Source organism: Natrix helvetica (assembly GCF_964273705.1).
Source record: "Natrix helvetica genome assembly, chromosome: 4".
NCBI classification, from domain to species: Eukaryota; Metazoa; Chordata; class Lepidosauria; order Squamata; family Natricidae; genus Natrix; species Natrix helvetica.
In genome coordinates, this window is record NC_138550.1 from 150,652,816 (window position 1) to 150,676,279 (window position 23,464).

At 38.6% G+C, this 23,464-nt stretch overlaps 1 protein-coding gene across 1 annotated transcript in view; it reads right to left on the reverse strand.

Annotated features, from left to right (window-relative positions):
- Positions 1-23,464, reverse strand: part of CSMD3 (CUB and Sushi multiple domains 3) — a gene marked incomplete at its 5' end in the record, with an annotated part of 706,489 nt that overhangs the window by 59,959 nt on the left and 623,066 nt on the right. Inside the window, 8 exons of the mRNA XM_081953230.1 lie at positions 4,583-4,756; positions 6,286-6,458; positions 8,071-8,251; positions 11,746-11,928; positions 13,887-14,060; positions 17,351-17,536; positions 20,606-20,779; positions 23,217-23,390. Coding sequence (XP_081809356.1) covers positions 4,583-4,756; positions 6,286-6,458; positions 8,071-8,251; positions 11,746-11,928; positions 13,887-14,060; positions 17,351-17,536; positions 20,606-20,779; positions 23,217-23,390 — 1,419 coding nt within the window. The remainder of the gene's footprint in view (positions 1-4,582; positions 4,757-6,285; positions 6,459-8,070; positions 8,252-11,745; positions 11,929-13,886; positions 14,061-17,350; positions 17,537-20,605; positions 20,780-23,216; positions 23,391-23,464) is intronic.

The following is a 23,464-nucleotide window of genomic DNA, read 5'->3' on the forward strand; positions in this document are numbered from 1 at the left end:
ATTTGTTCATTGCTGCATTTTTGCCAAGTATTGCGGCATCTGAAAGATATCGGCCTGGCCACTCTCCAAGCCTGATAAAGCTGAGTAATTGTGAACTATCTTGAAAGATGGTGGGAGAGGAAAGACACTGCTGGAGAGGAATTCACTGTAAATTAAATAAAAAGGGTTTATCGGGATGAGGACTTGGCTTCGTGCTGCTGGGGAAGCCTAGGTCAGAACACATTGATGGTGACTTTGAGCCCTTTGCTATTTCTTTCAGCTATCCTATCTCATGGAGTTATTCTAATGGAGTCATAGTCTATGGAGACCAATATCTACATCATTTCAAGATTCCCCTAAAAAAGGCAGCCTATTAATGCAATAATTAGATTGCAGTAGAATAATTCTATTCTACAATATCATTGTTTCTATGTGACTCTAACGGCAGATTTTAAGGTTGCAATTTAAATTCTTCCTACTTGTGACCAGGACCAAAATAATGATTTGGGTTGATAACTGGAGAGGGGAGAGGAAAATACAATGGCATATTCCTTCAATTGTGAATTACATAAATATTTTTCTCTCCCAACTTGTTCCATTTCATACTTGTTCCCATATTCCAGATGTTTTATCAAACAAAGACATGTTTGGGAGAAAAATTGCAGTACATGGCAGGATGAGGAATTCTTTGACCACTGAAATATAATAATTAATAATAATTATTAACAACTCTGTCAAAATAAATCAAAGGTAGTACCAATAATAATAGTGGCCTTGGTGCACTCCTTCAACCACTCTTCATGTTTTAGCCTCCAGTCCCCTAATCATCTTTGTTGCTCTTCTCTGCACTCTTTCAAAAGTCTCCACATCTTTTTTACATTGTGACAATCAAAACTGAATGCAGTATTCCAAGTGTGGCTTACCGAGGCATTATAAAGTAGTATTAACACTTCACATGATCTTGATTCTATCCCTCTGTTTATGCAGCCTATAACAATGTTGGCTTTTTTGGCAGCTGCTGCACACTGCTGGCTCATATTTAAATGGCTGTCCACTAGGATTCCAAGATCCCTCTCACAGTTACTACTATTGAGCAAGGCAGTGACGTGCAGTCAGGTGAGGCAAGTGAGGCATAGCCTCACCACTCTCATCATGAAAAAAAAAAGTAAAAGGAAAAAGCTGAGCTAGTTGCTGCCTCACCGTGGATGACTCTGCTTAACCTCACTGTTGAAGTCCACAAGTCTAAAAATATTTGAAATCCAGCACTGTATCAGTGCCTCACCAGTCATAAACCTCACCGCACGTCACTGGAGCAAGGTACTACATATTCTGTATGCTGTGCATTTTATTTTTCTTGCCTAAATATAGAACCTTACTTTTTTCACCATTGAATTTCATTTTGTTATATAGTGCCTAATGTTCAAGTTTGTCAAGCTCCTTCTGTATTTTAAGCCTATCTTCTGGAGTGTTGGCTATTCCTGCCAGCTTGGTGTCATCTGCAAATTGGGTGAGTTCCCCATCTATCCCCCTGTCCAAGTCAAGTGTAGGAGAAATGTTTTGGACAGCTTGAGAAATGAATTCAGAGGTCATGTTTTCTGCTTCCTCCATCTTATAGTTTTCATACTTCAATGTTCTCCTCCTCCTTTATCTGGTCAAACAGAGCTTTTGCTTCTGCTCTGTTAATTAATGATACCATGGCTTCTTCTGTTATTCAGCCACCATAATCACATTTGGCTCACAATTCCAGTTACATAAAATCAACTGCCAATAAGGTGGAATGATGTATGACCTCCACTCTCTAACAGACTGTATAAACACTTATTATTGTAATAACTAAAACATGAAAGCTTTAAATCCTCAAAAGATCTAATCTTCTTGCATTCACAAATCATATCTAACAGGAAGATTTTGTAGCGATTGAAAAAGATTACAAGATTTAGGAAAATGATCAAGATTTGCGAATCTGTTGAGTAAAATAAATGGGTTTTAATCCATTAATCAAAATGCAGCATTTCTACATTCTATAGTATCACTGGACTTTTGTATGTAAAATATTACAGTTTTATTCAATTTTTATTTGCAAAGTTTTTTTTTCTTTATTGTAAAACAAGAAGCATCATTCCTCTTCTCCTTGATAATCCAGCCCATTTAATTTATTATGTTAAAAAAATTAACAGCAAAAAGAAAGAAATATTCACAAAATGTTCTGTAAAAAGTGAGCATATATTTGTTATTGTAATGAAATCTGCAGCTATGCAAAATCCATCAGTGTCACCAATTTTATGCTAATAAAAACTTCTGCATAAATCGGTAATTTAATATAATACTGGAACAGAAGTCCAATTGTCAGGGACACAGGCTGGACAGATTTCGCCATTACAAATGTCAGCCACAATACAAAAATTATTCAGGTACTGCCTGATTAAAACATTCATGTTCAGGCTAGCTCTTGTTGATATTTTTGTCAAGTTTGACAAACTTGTTTTAGGTTTTGTATGAGACAAAATAGCCCTTCCTCTACAATTTTATATATAAAAAAACTAGGGATATGAGTGATTGTTCATGATCATGAGAATGATGCAAAGGTTGTTAAGTGTGAAAAATGGTCATAAGTCACTTTTTCAGTGCCGTTGTAACTTAGAAGTGGTCACCAAATGAAGTGTTATAACTCAAGGACTACTTGCAATTTCAACAGTGACGTGCGGTGAGGTTTATGGCTGGTGAGGCTGGTGATGTCATCAGCGCGAGCCGCGGTCCCCTTCATGTTGACTCAGGAAGGCAGGGAATGGGACCATGTGTACAGGAGGCTGAAGCTGCCTCAGCCTCCTGCACACGTGGTCCCATTCCCCTCCTTCCTGATGCCTGAGTCAACATGAAGGGGACCACGGAGCATGCTCCCCGGGACCACGGAGCGCACTCCACGGGACCGCAACTCACACTCCGCGGTCCCCTTCATGTTGACTCAGGAAGGCGGGGACTGGGACGTGTGCAGGAGGGAGGCTGAGGCTAGAGGAGCTTCCTGCACACAGGGTCCCATTCCCGGACCACGTGTGCAGAAGGCTCCTCAGCGCCTTTTCTCTTTTCCCTTTTTTTTATTTTCATGATGAGAGCGGTGAGGCTCTGCCTCCCCTGCCTCCCCTGACCGCACGTCCCTGAATTTCAAATATGATGCAGTGTTGAACATTCAGGAAAATAGGGGTGCATCAGCATATCAAGGAAGTGTTTCAGTAGTTAACAGCAATCATTGCAAAATTCACCTTTTGATTATATTATCCATGAAAATTGGGACTTTCCCACTATACTTCCTCATTTCACTGCAATCTATCACCCAGGGGTGGGTTCCGGCCGGCACTATTGCTGGTTTGCTCGTGGGCATGCTGCACGCGGACACACTTGATGTGCATTTCACGTGCATGTGCAATGCAAAAATAAATATTGTTCTGGGTATACGCAGAAGTGAAAAACGAAATTAACCCAGTGGCAGGTCTGGGTCGCTGGTGGTTCCAGTGACCCAGGCTACCAAACCACTGAGAGCAGTGGTGGGTTTGGCTGAACCGGTCCAAACCCACCACTGCTCTCACCACCTTTCTCATACTGGCTATGACTATAATTAAACCTCCTGAAAGCATCACTGATTGATTAATTAATTCTAATAAGGCTTCTGTTTTTCATTCGTTTTTTGCTTATCAGCTTTAAAACAAACAAGAGTCAATTTGGTGTAGTGGTCAAGGCACAAGGCTAAATACCATGAAGTTTAGTTCTTGCCTTAGGCGTGAAAGTAGCTGGATAACTTTGAGTCATTCCCCCTTAATCCTAGGAATAAGGCAATAGCATACCAGTTCAAAAAAAAAAAAACCTTGCCAAGAAAACTACAGGCTCTTCTCCAAGTAATTGCCAGAAGTCAATACACACTTGAAGGAATAAAATAAACAAAGAAACAACCAGAACTGGTTAATTGTCACTGTAGCTGACAACTGACCGATTAAACTGTTTAATTGGAGTTAAGATCTTTAAAGAAAAAAGGACTAGAAAGCAAAGATGAAAGAGATCGCAAGTGTCTATGTGGTCACTACAATATGTCCCTTGTTTTGTAATGAATATTAAAGAACCTTGCAGTTTTGTTGGAATTGGGTTTTACTTCACTTCTTGTAGCAGACTTTGGGGGGCAATGCTCATCTCCATTTACTTAGGCCATTGAGCCAATGCTGTCCACAGTTATTTCTATGATAATGTGGCCAGTATTATATGACACCACAGCAGAGAGTCCAGTGAAACTTGACGTATGGTTACTTCTCACCAAAGTGGTACCTATTTATCTACTTGCACTTGCATGTAGCATGCTTTTGAGTACTAGGTTGGCAGGAGACGAGGCAAATGATGGGAGCTCACTTTGTTGCACAATGTAGGACTCAAAACACCAGTGCATCAACCTTCTGTGGCATCTTTTAAGCCGCTGAGTCACAGTGCTTGATTGGGTGTGTGGAGGGAATAATAGAGTTATTTCTTACATATATTGACAGTTTTTCTTTTGTTATGCTTTCTTTTAAGATTGAATGGAAACAACTATCAGCCTGGAATGCAAGTATTTAAAAAAAATACTTACGTAAGCACTGTGGGACTTCACCGCTCCATGTTCCGTTCCCAACACAAGTCAAAACAGCAGGAAATGATAATTCATAGCCAGGTGAACAGACATAACTAATGCTGAATCCCCAATCAAAATTTATTCCTTCCTGTTTTCCATTAGAAATCTGGGGTGGAGTTGGGCAGGTAACAGCTGTAACAACATTTAGAGTCATTAGCATAGCAGCTGCAGCAAATGCCTCCTGTGTCTATACTGACTACGATAACCATATGTGCTAATTCAACCTTTTTTTTTTAAAGAAAAAAGGGTTGCTGTATGTTGTTGTTTTTTTGCAAATCATATTTCCTTGCTTACGTATTGTTTATTTTCACAGCCTTTTGCCATTTCCATGGGCACTTTGCCTGACAATTATGCAGTCCCATACATAAGGAAAAAGAAAGTCGGGAAGGACTGTTTCTTTAGTTCTTTATTTTGAGATACATAACCCAGTCGCTAAAAAAAACAATCATCACAATTTGAATGCTAAGACAGGTTAAGATATAAAAAAAAGTTAATAGAAATGCATTTCCTATTTTATAATCTCATCAGAAATGGTATATCCTCATGTCACTCTGCAGAACACTGCTTGAATTATGGACATGCTATAGATATTGGGAGGGATGCAATTAGATATAATTCTGACTGTTGAGGAAATAAGGTTGAAGAAACCATTCTAAATCTGGTTTCTACCTATATGTATTTACTTGTTATTCTGTTCCATCAGTGCATGATTTGCATCAGGGAATCATTTGGAAGCCAAATCAAATCCACATGCAGCATTATCATATTCAACCGTTTTAATACACTGGTATCTCAGTTGTCATCCTTAATTGGTTCCGGAAGGCACATGAGTACTAAAAAGGATGAGTACCAAACAAACCATGCACCTTACAACTGGCCTCTTTGTTTCAGCTTTGTTTATCTGTCCCTTTTCCTATGTGACAGATCTTCCCAGCATGGCTGACTTCCTGTACGCCTTTTGTGGCTGTCCCCCACTTCCTTTGTAGCAACCTTCCACATGGCTGACTTTCTGTCTACCCTCTCTGGCTGACCCCCACTTCCATTTGCAGAACATCAATAACCAAACTAAGATGAATACCAGGACAACATTTTTCAATCGAAATGAATCAAGTACTAAATTTGATGAGTTTTGAACCAGTTGAGTACTAAGGTACTACTGTAAACACATACAGTATCTCTCTGTAATGGTGTGTGGGAATCACCTTGGATAACCTTGGGAAAAGCCACAGCCAGGGGACTGGTTGGATAAGAGGCAGTTTAGCCACAGAAAGAATGTAGAAGGAAGGAGAAATGCACTTTGAAACCTACAACATTCTGTTAATGTAACCTGAGAATAAAGTGGAATTCATTCACCTGGGTGTGCTTTCCTCCTGGACAATTTTACAAGGCCAGCATCAACCATTCATGCCTGAAACTACAATTCATCCCCATGACTTTTACAGCCCAGGAAATTAGGGAAAGTCCCTTATGAGACAGTTGCCGTAGTCACATGGCAGCTAAGCTTCCTCTTAACTAACTGCTCACCTACTTGTGGCTTTTCCTTTGACTTCCAAGGTCATTCATCAACCTTCTCTCTCTCTCTCTCCTCCCTCTCTCTGCCCCATCTCTCCCTCTCACCACCCATCCACCCACCCACCCATCTATTCAGATCTAAAGCATACCTTTACAAGTTGCCAGCATTCCGCTCCATGTGGCATTACTAGTACAAGTACGAATTTTGGAACTGTTGGCTTCCATTGTGTACCCAGGTTGACACATATAGGTAACATTTTGTCCAACTACATAATCATCCCCGTATCTCAATCCATTGGCTGGTATTCCTGGATCTCCACAACTGATTACTATAAAGGGGAAGAAAATGAAGATGTAATAAAGGGTGCCTCCATTTTAGAAGGTGAACAATCTAGAATAATTGTATAATGTGATATCTAAGGCAACTTCCTTTGTATAGCAGCTTTTGTAAGCAAGCTGAGTTTAGGTGACATTTGTTACTAATTACAGAACCCATTTGTCAAGGAATTAAGACTCCAGCTTTCATTTCCACTTTTCTAACTTTGTGATGGTTGAATTAAGTCAAGATAGCCTTATCTGGCAAAATTCTGGAGACTGATTCACAATGGCAGGTTGCTCCCATTGGGAAACAGCCAGCTAGGCAGGAAGGGGAGTTCAAGCTTATGTCTCTTGGGGCTATGCAAGGACTCTAAAATACTCCCATGCTTGACTCTCACTGCCTCTTCCAGTCTAGCTGAGAAGTTTCACAACAGCTACTACCAAAAAGGTCCTCTCTTACCTACCCACCATCTTCTGTATCAAGATGATGGGACAATAAAATGGAACATTCTTTTTTCTCTCTCTCAGCATCCCACCTACTAAGCTGACTTGAAAAGAGAAGACAACTCTATTTAGCAAGGGGCAGAAATTTGTGTAAGTTGTCCGCTTTAGAGATTGCTTGAACAGCTTCAGGAGGCAGTACTTTGGAGTTTGACATAATGTGTAAGGACACAAATATTTCATCTTCCAACTCAAAAAGAACTCATTGTTAAAGGGGTAAAGGATGCAGCCTTGTCTAATGGCTCCAGGAAACTTGAATCTGGTAGACCCAAGGATGATTTTTTGGCCCAAATGAGCATATGTAGAGTGAAGCAGCAGGGCCAGGAATTGCTTAGGCATATCTACATAGTTGTACATTAACATGTACACAGTTGAGCATATGTGGTGTGAAGCAGCAGGGCCAGGAATTGCTTAGGCATATCTACATAGTTGTACATTAACATGTACACAGTTGTTCATTAACATGTCCATCTTTTCATTACAAAAGATTCCACCCACATATACCAAATACTACATCATTACAGTAACAGAGCAATAATATTCTTTCCATTTTTGCCACTAAATGTATTGATTATGTGCCATCAAAGCAATGTTGACTTTCACTGACTGCATGATACTTATATCTGCCGCCGTAAATTCTCACCCATCTTTGCTGTCATTAGTCACTCAGGTCAGCCATTATATTGAGTGCTGAAAATCTCAGAGTCTCAGAAGCACTATTAACACTAGAAGGCCAATGACAGAGAGGACCACTCTTCCCTTCAAAAATTGGAGTCAAGTGGGTAAAGATAAAAACAGAGGATAATAGGGACAAAGGGCAAGGAACACAGGAGATGCAGCATAAGTTACACAAGAGGAGTTTGATGGATACATCACGTTTCCAAGCTGCTTCTGCCTTCTCTGTGTAGAGAAGCTACGACAACATCATTGGTTTGCATGGAACAACCTTGAATGGTCAAGCTCTGGAAACGGTCCTGTGGGTGGTGGGGGAGTTAAATGTGCAACAGGGATGATTCTGGCACATCCTGCTCTTTCTGCCCAATCTGACTTTCCCCAAATATAGAAGCTGTAGGTGGTGTCCTAAATATTGCAATAATAGGAGGAACAATGGATACTTGCTTGTGCAATTTGGCAAGGAACCAGACCACGTCCCATTGGCAGTGCATTGCCGCACAGAAGGTCCAGACAGTATATAGCCTTCCATGCAGGAATAAATCACAGAACTAGAGAATGTTGTGCCATCAATTTGAAACACTTTCCCATTAGCTGTTGTTCCAGGGTTACCACACTGAACAGCTTGAATAGTCAGTGCGAAAATGCCAGAATTGGGAAGGAAAACAAACACAGAGAACAATTACTTAATAGCTTAAATAATTGAAGTTGCAACTAACAATGCAATCTACTCATTAAAAAGTAGTTTACATGAAGGAAATAATTTAAAAAAAAACACCTTCATTTTCATAAATCTTGCCCAAATGCCTTGAGTTTCCCTCCCAAATTTTCATATATTCAGCTGAAATGGCCCCTTCTTTAATTTTTCTTGATTGAAATATGGATGCAGTTTTCAGAATATCATAAATATTCCTCCATATAAATTGTTACACGGCTTGAATTAAAATGCTGAACTATAGCTCAAAATTCATGACTTTTCATGAAAATATTCTCAGCTTTTATCTACTGTTGAAAAGGCGAAACAGTTTGCTTTTATCAGCTTCATTTTGTATATCAAATGTTATCACTTTTTTTTCTGTTCATTTACTGCTTCTGAGCAGGAAAATGGGCATTCTGAAAAGTAAATAAATTATTCAGTATCACAGCTACAGGGCACAAAGCCATGTACATTTTTGTTGTACACTAGAGTACAAATGGCTACCTACTGAAAATCATACAATCATAAAAAAATCATTTTTGACATAAATAATCTTTTTTTTTACTTTAACAAACCCACCCATACAATTCAGCTTTGGTAAACATTTAGAAAGCAAGTCTCTAATAACCCCTAGCATGATCTCACTCTCTTATCTATGGCTTGATTCATAAAATTATTTTATTTTAAGAAAAATCCTAGGTTCTATAGTCCAGTTTCAAAATTCACAAATCTTTTACGTATTTCCTTTTTGTGTGAGTTGCAATTCAGTGTTTTCAGGCCATTTTGACACCTACATGTGTCTGTATGTATATATGCATGTGTTTAAACTTTCCATCATATGAATGAAATATCTACACCTGCCTCATGATACAAACAAATAATTGTATCATTTGTGTAGTGAAGTCATGTTGCACGTATCATTTTGAAATCACTGTGGCTCATTATGGATCCCCAACTTCTAGTTAATATAAAATTGAATTGTAATTCAAATACACACCATAATAATTGATTTTGTGAAAAGTGAAAGCTCTTATCACTAGCCATATTTATAAATCTAGCCAGATTTTGCAAGCAGTACTCAGCTATTTGATACACAAATGTATTTAAAATAAACAAATCTGTATTATTCACTACACACCTGTAAGGTACATGATTATTTCTGCTGGTGGGGTGCTCAAATGGTACTAAAAATGCTAAAGCCAAGTTGTTTTGTTGTCCTCATCAAACACTAATTACTGTTCAAATTCTTTGGAAAAAATGATATTCCCACAGCGAATACAATGATGCCAGATGCTATCAATGTCAATCACACATGAATTTTAGTTTGTATAAAATGTGCTGATTTTAAGAGACCAGCAAAGACAATGACAATAGTATCAAAGAGAATCTTATGGAAAAGTTGTGGGAGGAAGATAAAACAGCCTCATTCTAGGAAGGATAGTTACAAAAAAAAGTATACAAGTGCTAGCTATATCTTAATAACAAAGTGTACCATAGCACAGAAAGTTGCATAACTTATATAAAACCGCAATCAAATGTATATATGTTGAAAAAAATATAACTTAAAATATAATCAATGAAAGGAGTTTAGTTCCCAGTTGGTAAAAAATGGAATGATGGTCATTGTCCTACATTGAAACTATAAGGACAATGCCAAATACCAAGTTCTTCACTACGGCAGAACGGCCTCTGAAGTAGAAAACTCTATATTAGCATACTTTGTGCTGTGTCATGGACTGGTGGAATTCATTTTATTGTGATTGTGACTATTTTTTTTAAACTGGTATTCATGGCAATTTTAACTCTGGATGGGTTCTATCTCTAGGAAAGAAAATATAATTTGTGTATAGACATATTCAAATTCAATTTCTAACATCTCTATGAGAAATATATCTCCCTGCTTGTCATGACAGACAATTCTATATTAGGAAAACAAATAATCTGCTTTATTAGAAGGCCCCTCTCTTTAACAGATTAACAGAGTTGGAAGGGACTTTATAAGCCATCTAATCCAATTTAAGCAGGAGATCCTACACCATTTCTGACAAATGGCAGTCCAATCTCTTCTTGAAAGTCTCAAGTAATGAAGCTCCCATAATTTCAAAAGGCAAGTTGTTCCCTTGGTTGATTGTTCTCACTGTCAGAAAGTTCCTCCTGATTTCTAGGTTGAATCTTTCCTTGATCAGTTTTCATCCATTAGTCCTTGTCTGGCCTTCAGGTGCTTTGGAAAATAGCTTGACCTGCTACTGTATGTGGCAGCCCCTCAAATATTGGACACTGCTGTTTCTTTCTTTTTCCTAGGACATATACTCTGTATATTGTGTAGCAGTTTGGAAGATCAACAACTTAGCTTAGAGAGCACAAGGATTTCAGAGTTGTGACCATATTAAAAAAGTAAGGTAGGATTTTTAATTTACTTCAGGATAAATTCCATTACAGATATGATCCTTGGAAAACACATGAGTACAATTGTTTGCAATGCTATAAGTCACAGGTGTCCAACTTTTTGGCTTGCCTAGGCTGCATTAAGTAAGCAGTCCTACTTAACTTCATGAAACCAAAATGACAAAATGTGCAGAATGGCATTGTTATATAAACCTTGTCCTCTGAACTTGAATCATGATATTGCATGAAAATACTGAAGGGTGCCTCATAATGCACCTTTCATCATCTGATTTCCTTTTCTTCTCCTAAATGCCCATGAGTTGGATGTAGGACAGATAAGTCACTGAATATATATATGACTGAAACAGGTGTACAACTTGCCATGGGACAAATTCAACACAGGATAACTCAAGAGAGGGACAAGCAGAATTGCAGCTCACCCCAGCCTCAAGGAATTCTAACCTGAGAAGGTTCAAACTTAAAAGCAAGACCAGGCCTGCTCCAAATGAACCTGTCCCTCTCTTGGCTTATGCCACATTGAATTGTCCTGCGTTGATTTGTCCCATGGCCAGTTGGGCGTGACCAGTCAGTTGTGGTAAGTTATATCCTGTTTCCCTGAAAATAAGACCTCCCCGGATAATAAGCCCAATCGGGCTTTTGAACGCATGCGCTAAAATAAGCCCTCCCTGAAAATATTGCAACACAGTAGCAGCCATGAGGTGACCACGCTCACTGCCTTCTGCACCTCAAAAATAATAAGACCTCCCTGAAAATAAGGCCAAGTGCTTATTTTGGGGGTCAAAAGAAAATAAGACCCTGTCTTATTTTCGGGGAAACACGGTACATACACATACACACAAATATATAAAAAAATTAGATCATCAAAACTATACCTGACTGTATTAGGGTCATGAAGGATAATATAATCAGCTAATAGATTTCAGATATATATGACTATATATAACACTTTGTTTTATAAAGACTCATGTAGCAATTTTAAAACCAATACACCATTCTAGTTATGAAAATAATTTACCTTTACATTCTGGTTGTCTTCCTGTCCAACTTCCATTTGCCAAACAAGTTCTTTCTTCTGATCCATGAAGGATGTAACCAAGCTCACAAGAGAACTGTACAACACTTTTAGTTCTAAAATTAGTTTGTTCTCTAGAACCATGGCCTGGGATTCCTGGATCCCCACAAGTCCCTGCTGTGTCACCTGGAAAAAAATATCATTTGGGGTAGAATACTTAGGGTTCTATTGTATTGGTCCTGCTATAGGAACGTGAAACAAGAGGAATCAATTTATAATCAGTACAAAAATAAAAGTAGGCTCCAAAAAACGGGGTGTCCAATCCAGACTTGGTAATTGTACACTGACCTTCTCAATTTAGAACATACAGTACTCAGTCAAGACCATAGAGATTTCAAGTACCTTATTTAACGTTCTTGATTTTTAAAAACAAACAATCAAAACAAAATAAAATAAAACCAATGCTTTATTTCCATGGTATTTTTTAAAAAGAAGCTGTCCAGTTCAATCTAGAATATGAGTTATATCTGGTCAGCGGCTTGTCTACTTTAGAATCAAATTACAGTGTCTTCATGTAAAATTACACTGAGGCAAAAAACAGTGTCCAAATTATTGTAATAAAATGCAGCTTACCAAGTGTAAAATGTGATACGCATTACAAGAAAAAATAGTTGTAGAACTTTCTGGAGCTTCAAACTTGTAAGTTGTTGCAAGCATTGCAAACTAAGGTGAAATCTATTCCTACTTTTCTAGCTACATCTGGAATATGAGAAAATATTCCATCTACACATGTATATGCTCTTTAGCAAATAATCATATATAGGGAATCCTTCTAATATTATTAAATTACATAGAAATAAGGTCCATTGTATGATCTTCTTCTCTCCTATTGTTGTGTGATTAAAGAATAGGATACAATAACAAAGCATGTTAGGAATACACATTAGTTTTGCCACAAGACAATTATTAAACCTGCTACCTTACTATAGAAGATGTACCTTCTTAGGATCACAAATCATAATTTTCATTTGGGAGTTAATCCACAGAAACTGATTTGTGCTTTCTTGTTTATAAAGGTGTACACAAGTCCTCAACTTATGTGAATATGCCATGTAATACTGTTTTTTGTTTAATTACAATACAACTTGGTTATTTATCTGTTATCTGTTTGACATTAACAGATTCATTTGTTTAAAGCTAAAATATCCACCTCTGCAGCCTTCTGATAAATTTACCAAACCCAAGGTAAACAACACACAGATACAGGCACACTCACAAATCGCTAAATAGGTGCTGTATGAATTTCAACTCCGGTAAGACTTTACCAGAACAGCCAAGGTTTTGGCCAACCTAAACACCAAAACATTAACTTTAAATATGTAGTTAAAGATAATACTATAACTTCTATATACAACTGAACTTGCCACAGATGTCTATCAGTTTACAACAATAATTTGTACAATTAAAACTGTCACAACACATTTGTTTAAGGAAAAATGTTAAGACATTCAGCCACCTTCAAGTTATGGGTTATGGTTCTGATGTGATTACAATTTTAAACAATACAACAAGAGCACAGCTGTGCTTGCTATCTATATTTATCCAACTATATATTTCTATTTATTTGAAAGCTGTATGGATAGCTTTATGGAATTTTAGTTTTCTAATATGCCATGAATTGGAGATAGTTGTGAAAAATCTTCTCCAGAAACTATCCTTATATGAGTTCAGCAGAAACAGATATTATGTGGATGAAGACTGTTGGCATGCAGCAAATTAGACAAAAGCAAATCAAGGGTAAGACAATAGTGATGCACAAATTACCTAGATGAAATATAACATCCTTACCAGGAATATGCAAAAAGAAGAGAATATGCAAATCTCTTACCTACTTTTCAATCTTTCTATTGTATGTACTGTTTCCCTATTAGATTAAATGTTGTTTGAAATCTACCACTTCTGTTCTAGATTTATGAGTCCATATGTGAATGAAGGCACCTAATCGGAAACTTATCTTTGATTACAGTTGTTTGTGATTTAAATGTGGTCTGGTTTTGAAGTCTTGAAAAGGAAACAAGAGCACCCAAAAAGAAAGCTGTATTGGATGGTTTCAAAAGCACATTCACATACTTTAAAAGTGGTACCTGAGCAATGAGGCATTGTTCCACTCCAGTGTCCATTTAGTTGACATGTCCTGGATGCCTGGCCTATTAAAGATCTCCTTCCTGAACAAGAATAATGAACAGTAGATCCAAATGTGTATTTCTCTCCAGAAAGGATCGCATTTGGAGGAATGCCAGGATGACCGCAGTCAATCACTACGATGCATAAATATTGGAGATAAAAATTATGTTATAATCAGCCAACTAAATTCTTCACTATGCCAACACAGCATGAATACGTTTTACCAGTGATCAATGAAATATTATGATGAAGCTGATCTTATAGCCTTGTTTTTCATATAGTTCATAGAGAAAATTGTTCTTCATTATTACCAATGTATTAACTAACCTATACCTATTCTTTCTCTCTCTGTGTGTATGTGTTCATTATATTTCAAACCTTTTAAAAATAAACAAAGAAACAGGTAGACCAGAAGTGTCAAATTCAAGGCCAGCGGGCTGGATTTGGCATGGGGTATGCTTAAATCTTGACCACAGGGCCAACCTGGAAATAGCAAAGGATTGGCCCACGGTGCCTCTGGCAACCAAAATAGGGCAGGGGGTGTTCACGCAGCCCTCCTGCCCTGTTTTGGCTGGCAAAGTGCTGCAGGAGGCTGTGCAGGCTGAGAACGGGGCACAGGAGGCTTCATGTGTCCTCCCTGTTTTGGTCACCAGGGTGCTGCAGGAGGCATCTGTCCTGTCTACCCCTCTCCCCCAAGCCAGTCCATGGAGGAGAACTACAATGCTGATCTGGCCCTCGAAGAAATCCAGTTTGACATCCCTGATGTAGACTTATCTGAATTTATAGAAAGTACTGGGATAATAGTTTCTTGTTATAGAGTATCCCCTTTTGAGATAATATTGTGATCATGCACAAAACATTAGATTTTGGTCTTAGACTTGGACATTAAAGAATATCTTCTCCTGTTCTGACTCTGAAAATAGAGCAGTTAAGAAGCAGTTAAGAAATGGAAAGGTCAGTTTGAATAAATCCTAGGAGTCAAGAGATGTGCTTTGTGAGAAATATTACCCTGAAAATTCAGTTTTCAAAAGAACTGTTATAAAATTGCTTTTGAATGAACCTAGAAATGACAAATATCTATGCAACGATCAAGATCAATAGTATAATGGCCTTTTAGAAATCAAATCTACCTCCCTGAAAACAGCTGGCTGGTCAGCCCGATCAATTCTTCTCGTAAAGTGCTAATCTAGACAAGAGTTGGTTTTCCAGCTAAGGTCAATTACTCTGGAATAATAATTCATTTTCCACTTTCCCCCACAAGGTCATCCTCCTTTTCATTTTGCAGAGTGAAAGTCAGTCAACCCTCTCAAATCATGGCAAAGGAGTGTTTCTGAGAAGGATGAACAAAGTGAGCTGGTGACCCTCAGCAAGGTCACCCAAAATGTGAAGGCCACTTTAGCTGCTCCACTAAAGTGAGCAGGCAAGTGCTATGTAGGAAAATGTCAGAAAAAGATATGGATTTTAGTGACAGTGGTGGGGGGAGACCTACTCGTGAGGAAAATCCCACTTTTTACTTAGGAAGGCAGGAATTCACAGCATTCACTGACAAAGTTCCAGGTCACACATCCATAGGTGATTCACTAGCTGTAACAGTCTCTGAGTTCCCAGCAGGAAGCCTCAATGAGCACTTAAATCCCAATACAAAGTGTCCTGACCAACCTAGTTAGTGGCAAGGAAATCCTGGCAAGGAAACCACTGGAGGGAACTCTTGTGGAGCAGGAATGGATGTATCTGACACCCAGCCCTCCTGCACTCTTCCTCCTTATATGCCAGCCAGAGAGGATGTTGTTAACATCTCCTTCTTTCCCTGGATAGCTGGCCCTCAGTCCTGCATTGCTCTCCTCTCTGCACTTCTCTGCGGATTCAAACATAGGGGACAAGGCCTCCCCCTTGCTCTTCTCAGGTCCCTAAAACAGCTGTCTCTCCACCTGACTGCAAGTAGATGGGCCCTGCTCTTCATCTGATACCTTCTGTTCCTCAGACCCATCGTAAAGACCATGAGTACTCCTCAGTTCTTCTTCAGTAGCTTGATGAAGACCATCTTACCTGAGGGACCCAATATCTGGTTCTATATCATCAATCACTTTAGAGTGCCTCTTCATGTGGTTTTTTTCTATACCACATGAAGAGGCACTCTAAAGTGATTGATGATATAGACCAGATATTGGGTCCCTCAGGTAAGATGGTCTTCATCAAGCTACTGAAGAAGAACTGAGGAGTACTCATGGTCTTTACGATGCATATAGTTTAAAGCCTTTGGGACATATGATTATTGATGTTGCCAGGTAGAAAAAGAAAATCTGAAGTAGTAAAGACAAGGTTACCATGGGAATGTGAAACATTATTTCTGGTAGATGGATAAGGGCTTTACAGGTAAATAAAATAAATACATGAACATAGGAAATTTCAACATATGAAAAGATTACACATTGATATTTTAGGCATCAGAGAAATCTCAGATGGCTGAACTGGGATAATTTCAGTCAGAAAATCATACTATTTTCCACGTAGGACCTAAAAAAAAAAACAAAGAAGAAATTCTACTGTCTATGAAGATTCTCAGTTATCCAGATCCTGGTTGTCCCAAATATTGCTTTTTCAAAAGGCAATTGTATTTTGTTTTTTCTTTGAAGACATTTCGCTTCTCATCTAAGAACCTTCAACTGAAGAAGAATAGGAAGGGATCTTGTAGGTCATCTAGTCCAATTCCTCACCCAAGCAGGAGACCCTAAGCTTCCAATGTTGAAGCTCCAACAACCTCCAAAGGCAGCCTGTTCCATTAGTTGATTGTTCTTACTGTCAGAAAATTTCCCCTTATTTCTAGGTTGAAACTCTCCTCAATCAGTGTCCATACATTATTCCTTCTCTGGCCTTCAGGTGCTTTGGATAACAGGTTGACCCCCCTCCTCTCTGTGGCAGCCCCTCAAATATTGGAACACAGCTATCATATCTTCCCTGGTCCTTCTCTTCACTAGACTAGCCATGTCCAGTTCCTGTAACCATTCTTCATATGTTTTAGCATCTAGACCCCTAATCATCTTTTTGCTTTTCTCTGCACTTTTTCTAGAGTCTCAACATCTTTTTTATAGTGTGGTGACCAAAACTGAGTAAAGTATTCTAGGTGTGATCTTACTAAGACTATATAGAGTGGTATTAGTACCTCACTTGATCTTAACTGTATCCCTCTGTTAATGCAATTTAGTATTGCATTAGCTTTTTTGGTTGCCGCTGCACACTATAAACTCATATTTAATTGGTTGTACCAATAGTCCCAAGGCTTCCATATTATTTCAGACACTGACTTACCTTACCTTTTCTAACAATTGCAATTGGATAGCAGCTGTGAAGCTCTTTGAATACAAGTGTTTAGTATTGTTCTTCTTGCAAATTTTAGTTATAAGTACCAATATTTTAAAATACTTACTAATACATTCTGGCAGATGTTTATCCCAGTGTCCATTAGGCTGACAGACTAAAATTGAAGAGCCAAATAAAAAATATCCTGGACTGCAGTCATAAAAAACAACTGTACCGTAGGTAAAATTTCCATGTTCTATTTTGCTTTCTCTTATAGAATTTCCAGGGATTCCTGGATCCGAACAGTTGACCACTAAACAAGAGCAATAACAGAAATTGACATGACCTGTATATTTCACATTAGAAAATAATATCAAAGGCATGTAAAGTTAACATTAATTAATGCTTGAATATAAAAAAACGGTGTGTTTTAATGCATTTTTTTGTTTACTAAAAAACTTGAAAAATGTATGTATTGTATTCTGTATGTATACATTCTATAATGTATGTATTCTGTAATGAGTGATGATTTTATGTGAATAAAACCTAATGCTACTGTCTCTGTCTCTGTAACCCTACATAATTAATACTGAAGCACAGCAGTACTTTCTAATATCCGCATTCCTTTTTAAAAATGAGTCACCTTTATTTCCAATTCACATCCATTAGGAGAGAAATAATATTAATGAAAATACACTGCTTTCTTGTAAGTAAGCATACCCATCTTGCTTATAGGTAACCACATAATTGCATAATCTTCGTATATAATATTTAATAAGGAGCCCTTTGGACAAACTTCCTAAAGCTAATATAAAAGATTGCAGCACCTCCAAAATATTGCCCTGAATGAAAATTATATTTTATAGTCATTATTTGTCTTGTCAAAAATAATTAGGCAACTTATTGAGCATACCTAGTGTTCTTGGTCTGCACAACAGTATATCTTGCTAGCTTGGCTCAGACATATTCAATAATTTCTATCATGCTAACCAGCGGTGCAGCTAAGTAATTTCAAACTCTGAACTTCAGTCTTACGCTTTCTCCGTGGCAGCCATATCCATCACATCAGCTATAAAGCATGCATTAAACATGTTTCTCCTCCCCATCATCATCATTCTATATGGAGAAATCGTTTAAGTTAAGGGCAGTTTCTCATTTTTAACTAATTTTCATCACAGCACCATAGGAAATAAATAAATAAAAAAGCATTGGCATTTGCTGTTCTGATGATTAAAGCATCGGGCGAGAAAGAAGCTTCCTTTAGTGGGAGAAATATACCAGCACTTATCCCAACTTGACTGATTTGAAAAAGTTAAGTATGTGTACGTGAGGTTAGAACTTGGATGGTGAATAAGGAGTCTCAGAAAATTCCAGAGTTGCAGGCTAGATGAATAGAATAGAATAGAATAGAATAGAATAGAACAGAACAGAACAGAACAGAACAACAGAGTTGGAAGGGACCTTGGAAGTCTTCCAATTCAATCCCCTGCTTAGGCAGGAAACCCTACACCACTTTCAGAAAACTGAAAGAAAAAAGCCACCTACTCAAACTTTAGAACATGCCACAAACATACACAAACCAGAGTATAAATAATAAAATAAAGAACTATAATTATGAGCAACATATAAAGTTTACATCTAAGAAAATAACACAATGTATTGTATAATGTAAAAACATAACACAACAGTAAGAATTGCTGGAATGCTAAATAAAAGGTAAGTGGCAATCCTACACACTTCAGTATGGATTTTTAAAAATTACTTTGTACACATTTCCTGAGTGGTTTTCATAGCGTGATTACTGCTCTGTCTCCCCCCCACCCCCTTTCTTTATTTCCTACTATTAGGGAATAAATTAGCTTAACTTTTCATATAAGGACCTGCTTGCTTGAAGTTATTTAAGAAGTTAACTAGCCACCAACAGGCAGTTTTGATTAACTTTTATACTAAGCAATTTATTTCTCAGGATGTTCAAGAACTGGTTTGAAAGAAAATGGATAAACTGTAAGCTGTTGTTTTTAAAGCAACTCATTTGTTTCAATTTCCCCTTTTTAAACAAATGAAATTTCCTGGATGTTACAGCTTTTCAAAAAGAAACTGCAATCAATACACACATTAACTTTGATCTTTAGAAAAATAAAGTTTAAACTATTATAAATTAATGTTCAGTAACCCCCTTCAAATCATTTATCTTTTCCAAGTAACGTGTTGATGTTAATTTATCAGAAGATGCAAAGGTTGTTTGTTTGTTTGTTTTTAAATGAACTTTACAAAAAAGAGAACATCTACAGAATTTGTGTAGCTCCAAACAAACAAACAAAAAATCTGTGAAAAAGACGACAAGCATATTAAGAAAAACAAATTCAGAATACATTGAACATGGTTTTATGCATTGTTTCATGCTTCATTTATTGTGGAAAGTCTGTTACCTGCACACAAAATACTTCTATAAAAGTAGGTTAACAATAAAAAGTTCCTTAAATCTAAGCGGTTCCATAAATACTTCCATGATGTTCTTTTGACAATAATACAGGGACAATATGCTGTGATATTTTTTTTATTTTATAATCTCATATGACCCTGGATTTCCTGATAGTTTTCAAACTACAGGTAGTCCTCAACTTACAACTAATTGCATAACAACCATTTGAAGTTATGATAGTTTTGGAGAGAAAAAAAGACTTATGACCCAGATTTGAAGTTCTGCAGGCCACCTCTTCCATGATCACGAGTGTATTGTGGGAGCACACCTGCATTTACAGCCATTTGTGATGGTTATGTGACTGTGTACAATATTTTTGTTAGCAAACTGCACTTATTTCCTTGTTGTTGCAAAAAAAAAAAAGGCTGATACCAAAGATAGTGAGCTAGTTAACAAGTTGGTTAAAATGGTGGGCAGAAATACGGTCATAAATTGAGGACTATCTGCATATATTAATCAAATACGATTGTGCTCATGGGGCATTAAATGGATAGAGGAAAATAGTTGTAGCTCTGGGTTGAAAGGAGGGTTTCTTGGTGTTCTGTGGGGTAGGCTGTTTATTGCAGACATTTGATCACCCAAATTATATAACATTATCAGTGAACCATGCACACATGATGTTACCCAGTTTAGGTAATGAAACATCTGTAAGAAAACAAACAAGCTCAGAGAGTACGAAGGATGGATCATAGCTAGCATTTTGAACATTAGCTGCAGACATTTCTGTATATAAAAAATAATTTGAACAAAAGACTAAGAATAAAAATATCCAAAGTGCCATTCCATTTGATGTTGCCTAACTGGAATATCAATAGCATAGTCCCTATCATTAAAGCCCCCACCCCTTTCATTAAAAAAAAATACCATCTTTGACATATCTCATCTATCCTCAACCATTACCTTTGCATATAGGTGGTGGCTGACTCCACTGCCTATTTGCCTGACACTGGGCTTTTGTTGGTCCTTGCATAACATAGCCAGTGTTACAAGAGAACGTCACAACATCATTGAAATTGAAACCATTCCCACTTGTTCGTCCATAAATCGGGCTCCCTGGATGACCGCAACTGACAGCTAATACCAGAAGAAGAAAAAGAGAAGGAATCGTGTTATAATTAGACTACATAGCTAGCAATATTAATCTCTCACTTTGTGAGATATTTTGGAGACTACACAGGTGATTCTACGCAGAAAGGAGAAAGTGTTGCATGAGAAAACAATGGTGGTGTCAGTGTACACACCCAAATCCTTATAACTTCCAATTCATTAATGGCCTAACTTGTAAGTGTACTCTATATTTCAGAATGCTGAAAACTGAATCATACAAAAGCTAAAACTGACAGAAGAAAGAGTAAGGTGACTGGGATAACAAAGGAGGGAGGCAAAGGCACTTACATTGCTTGACGCCTTTGGGATACCGCTAGGTTAGTGAGTGGCACTGTGCCCAGCTGGAGCGGGGGGTTGATGGGCAGCCGCTCTCACGAGCAGCTGCCTGGCAATGCCCCTTTCCAGCTGGGCAGAGCGCCACTCACCGACCCAGTAATATCCCAAAGGCGCTAAGCCGTGTGGTGCTCTGCCCAGCTGGAAAGAGAGGTTGCACGAGCACTTGTTTTGCCTCCAGCTTGCATGCCTCCCAGCCTCACCATGCCCAGCTGTCCCTGTAGAGCTGGGCCAGGGCGCCAGCGCCACCCTGCTGCTGCCACCGCCCCACTGCCACCATGCTCCGAGCATAACTGGCTTCCAAACTCTGGAGATCCGCTGCTGAGTCTTCCAGCAGCGGCTGCTCTGGGATTACGCTCTATGGTTGTGGGCTTGCTGTTGGAAGACTCTGGTGGGACAGATAGTCTTCCCACAGCCAGCCCACAACCAAAGAGTGTAATCCCAGAAAGGCCGCTGCCGGAAGACTCGGCAGCGATCTCCAGAGTTTGGAAGCTGATTATGCTTGGAGCATGGGGGCGGAGGCAGCGGGGCGGCGGCAGGGTGGCAGCAGGGCTGTGGCAGCGCCCTGGCCCAGCTCTACAGAGAGAGCTGAGCATGGTGAGGCTGGGAGGCAGGCAAGCTGGAGGCAAAACAAGTGCTCGCAAAACCTCTCTTTCCAGCTGGGCAGAGTGCCACGTGGCTTAGCGCCTTTGAGATATTACTGGGTCGGTGAGTGGCGCTCTGCCCAGCTAGAAAGGGAGGTTGCCGGGCAGCTGTTCATGAGCATGGTCACCTCATGGCGGCTTTGTTGCGCTGCTGCAACAGCGCAACACAGCCGTTTGCCCCGAAGCTGTGCCCGTTTCTTCAGGCACCCGCTCGCAAGAGAGCAGCCATCCGGCAACCCCAAACCAATAAGCCCCTCCCCCACCCCCAATAATAAGACCCAAGCAAAATTTGGGGAGTGGTGTCAAAAAATAAGACCCTGTCTTATTTTCGGAAAAACATGGTAGTTTAATTCATGGACCATAAGAAAGGCTGAGGCCAAAGAATTGAGGCTTTTGAAGTATGGTGCTGGAGAAGACTCCTGCGAGTCCCTTGGACTGCAAAGCAATCAAACTGGTCAGTCCTAGAGGTGGTCAACCCTGACTGCTCTTTAGAAGGCCAGATCCTGGAAGGTGAAACTCAAATAATTTGGCCGCATAATGAGAAGGAAGGACTCACTGGAGAAGAGCCTAATGCTGGGAAAGATTGAGGGCAAAAGAAGAAGGGGACAACAGAGCAGGAGGTAGCTGGTTGGAGTCACTGAAGCAGTCAGTGTGAGCTTAAATGGACTCCGGGGGATGGTAGAGGACAGGAAGGCCTGGAGGAACATTGTCAATAGGGTCGTGATGGGTCAGACATGACTTAGCAACTGACAACAATGATGGGTTGAAAAAAGAAAAAAAAATAGGTGGTGATAACCTATTGATATGAATGCTATTCACTATTATTGATGCTTTCACATGTTGAAACCTGAACATCAAATTCTAATGGATATATCATTGTTTATTTATTTATTTATATTTATTTTCCATTTTATTTATTTTTCAGGAAACATGTACTGAATCGAATGATACAAGAAGATTTGTACTCCAAATTCTATAATAAATTATAGCAATGCATAATATGATATTTTAATAGGATTTCATTATAAAACTAAATTTTAATCAATAAAATATGTAATTTACATATTTATAATTTACAATTATAATTTATAATTATAAATTAAGGTATTGGGGGGGGGGGGGCTTTCAGTATAGCACTGCTTTTTCCAAGACACTGTAGATACAAATGTGGTGTGATCCTATTCTCCTGGCTATGAATTCTTGGCATTATTGATTTATTATGTGCCAATGTCCACTCTTAGCAACAGCATGAATAGATTTTCTCCAGGGAATCTGTCTCCAGACTGGTCCTTCCTAGCCACTATATTCCCAACTTATCTGAACAAGGAAATCCTAACTGTTAGCTCTTCTTCCAGCTTTATCTCTTTCATCATCTTAGAAAAACCAGATATCATAAAGCACATGATAACCTCTGTTGTGTTACTTACGCACACAGGATGGAAGCTGACCAGACCAGTTATGATCTTGCTGACAGATCCGTACAGAAGAACCAATGAGCCTAAAGCCAGGGCTGCACTGATATACAACAGTGTCTCTATATCCATAATTTTCACCGATCACCTGACCATTAACGATGAGCTCTGGAATTCCACAATGACCCGCTAAAATAAAGCACAAATATGGATGCAACGTTAGTTAAAAACGGAGACACCATTCTTCCTCTTTTATCAATATT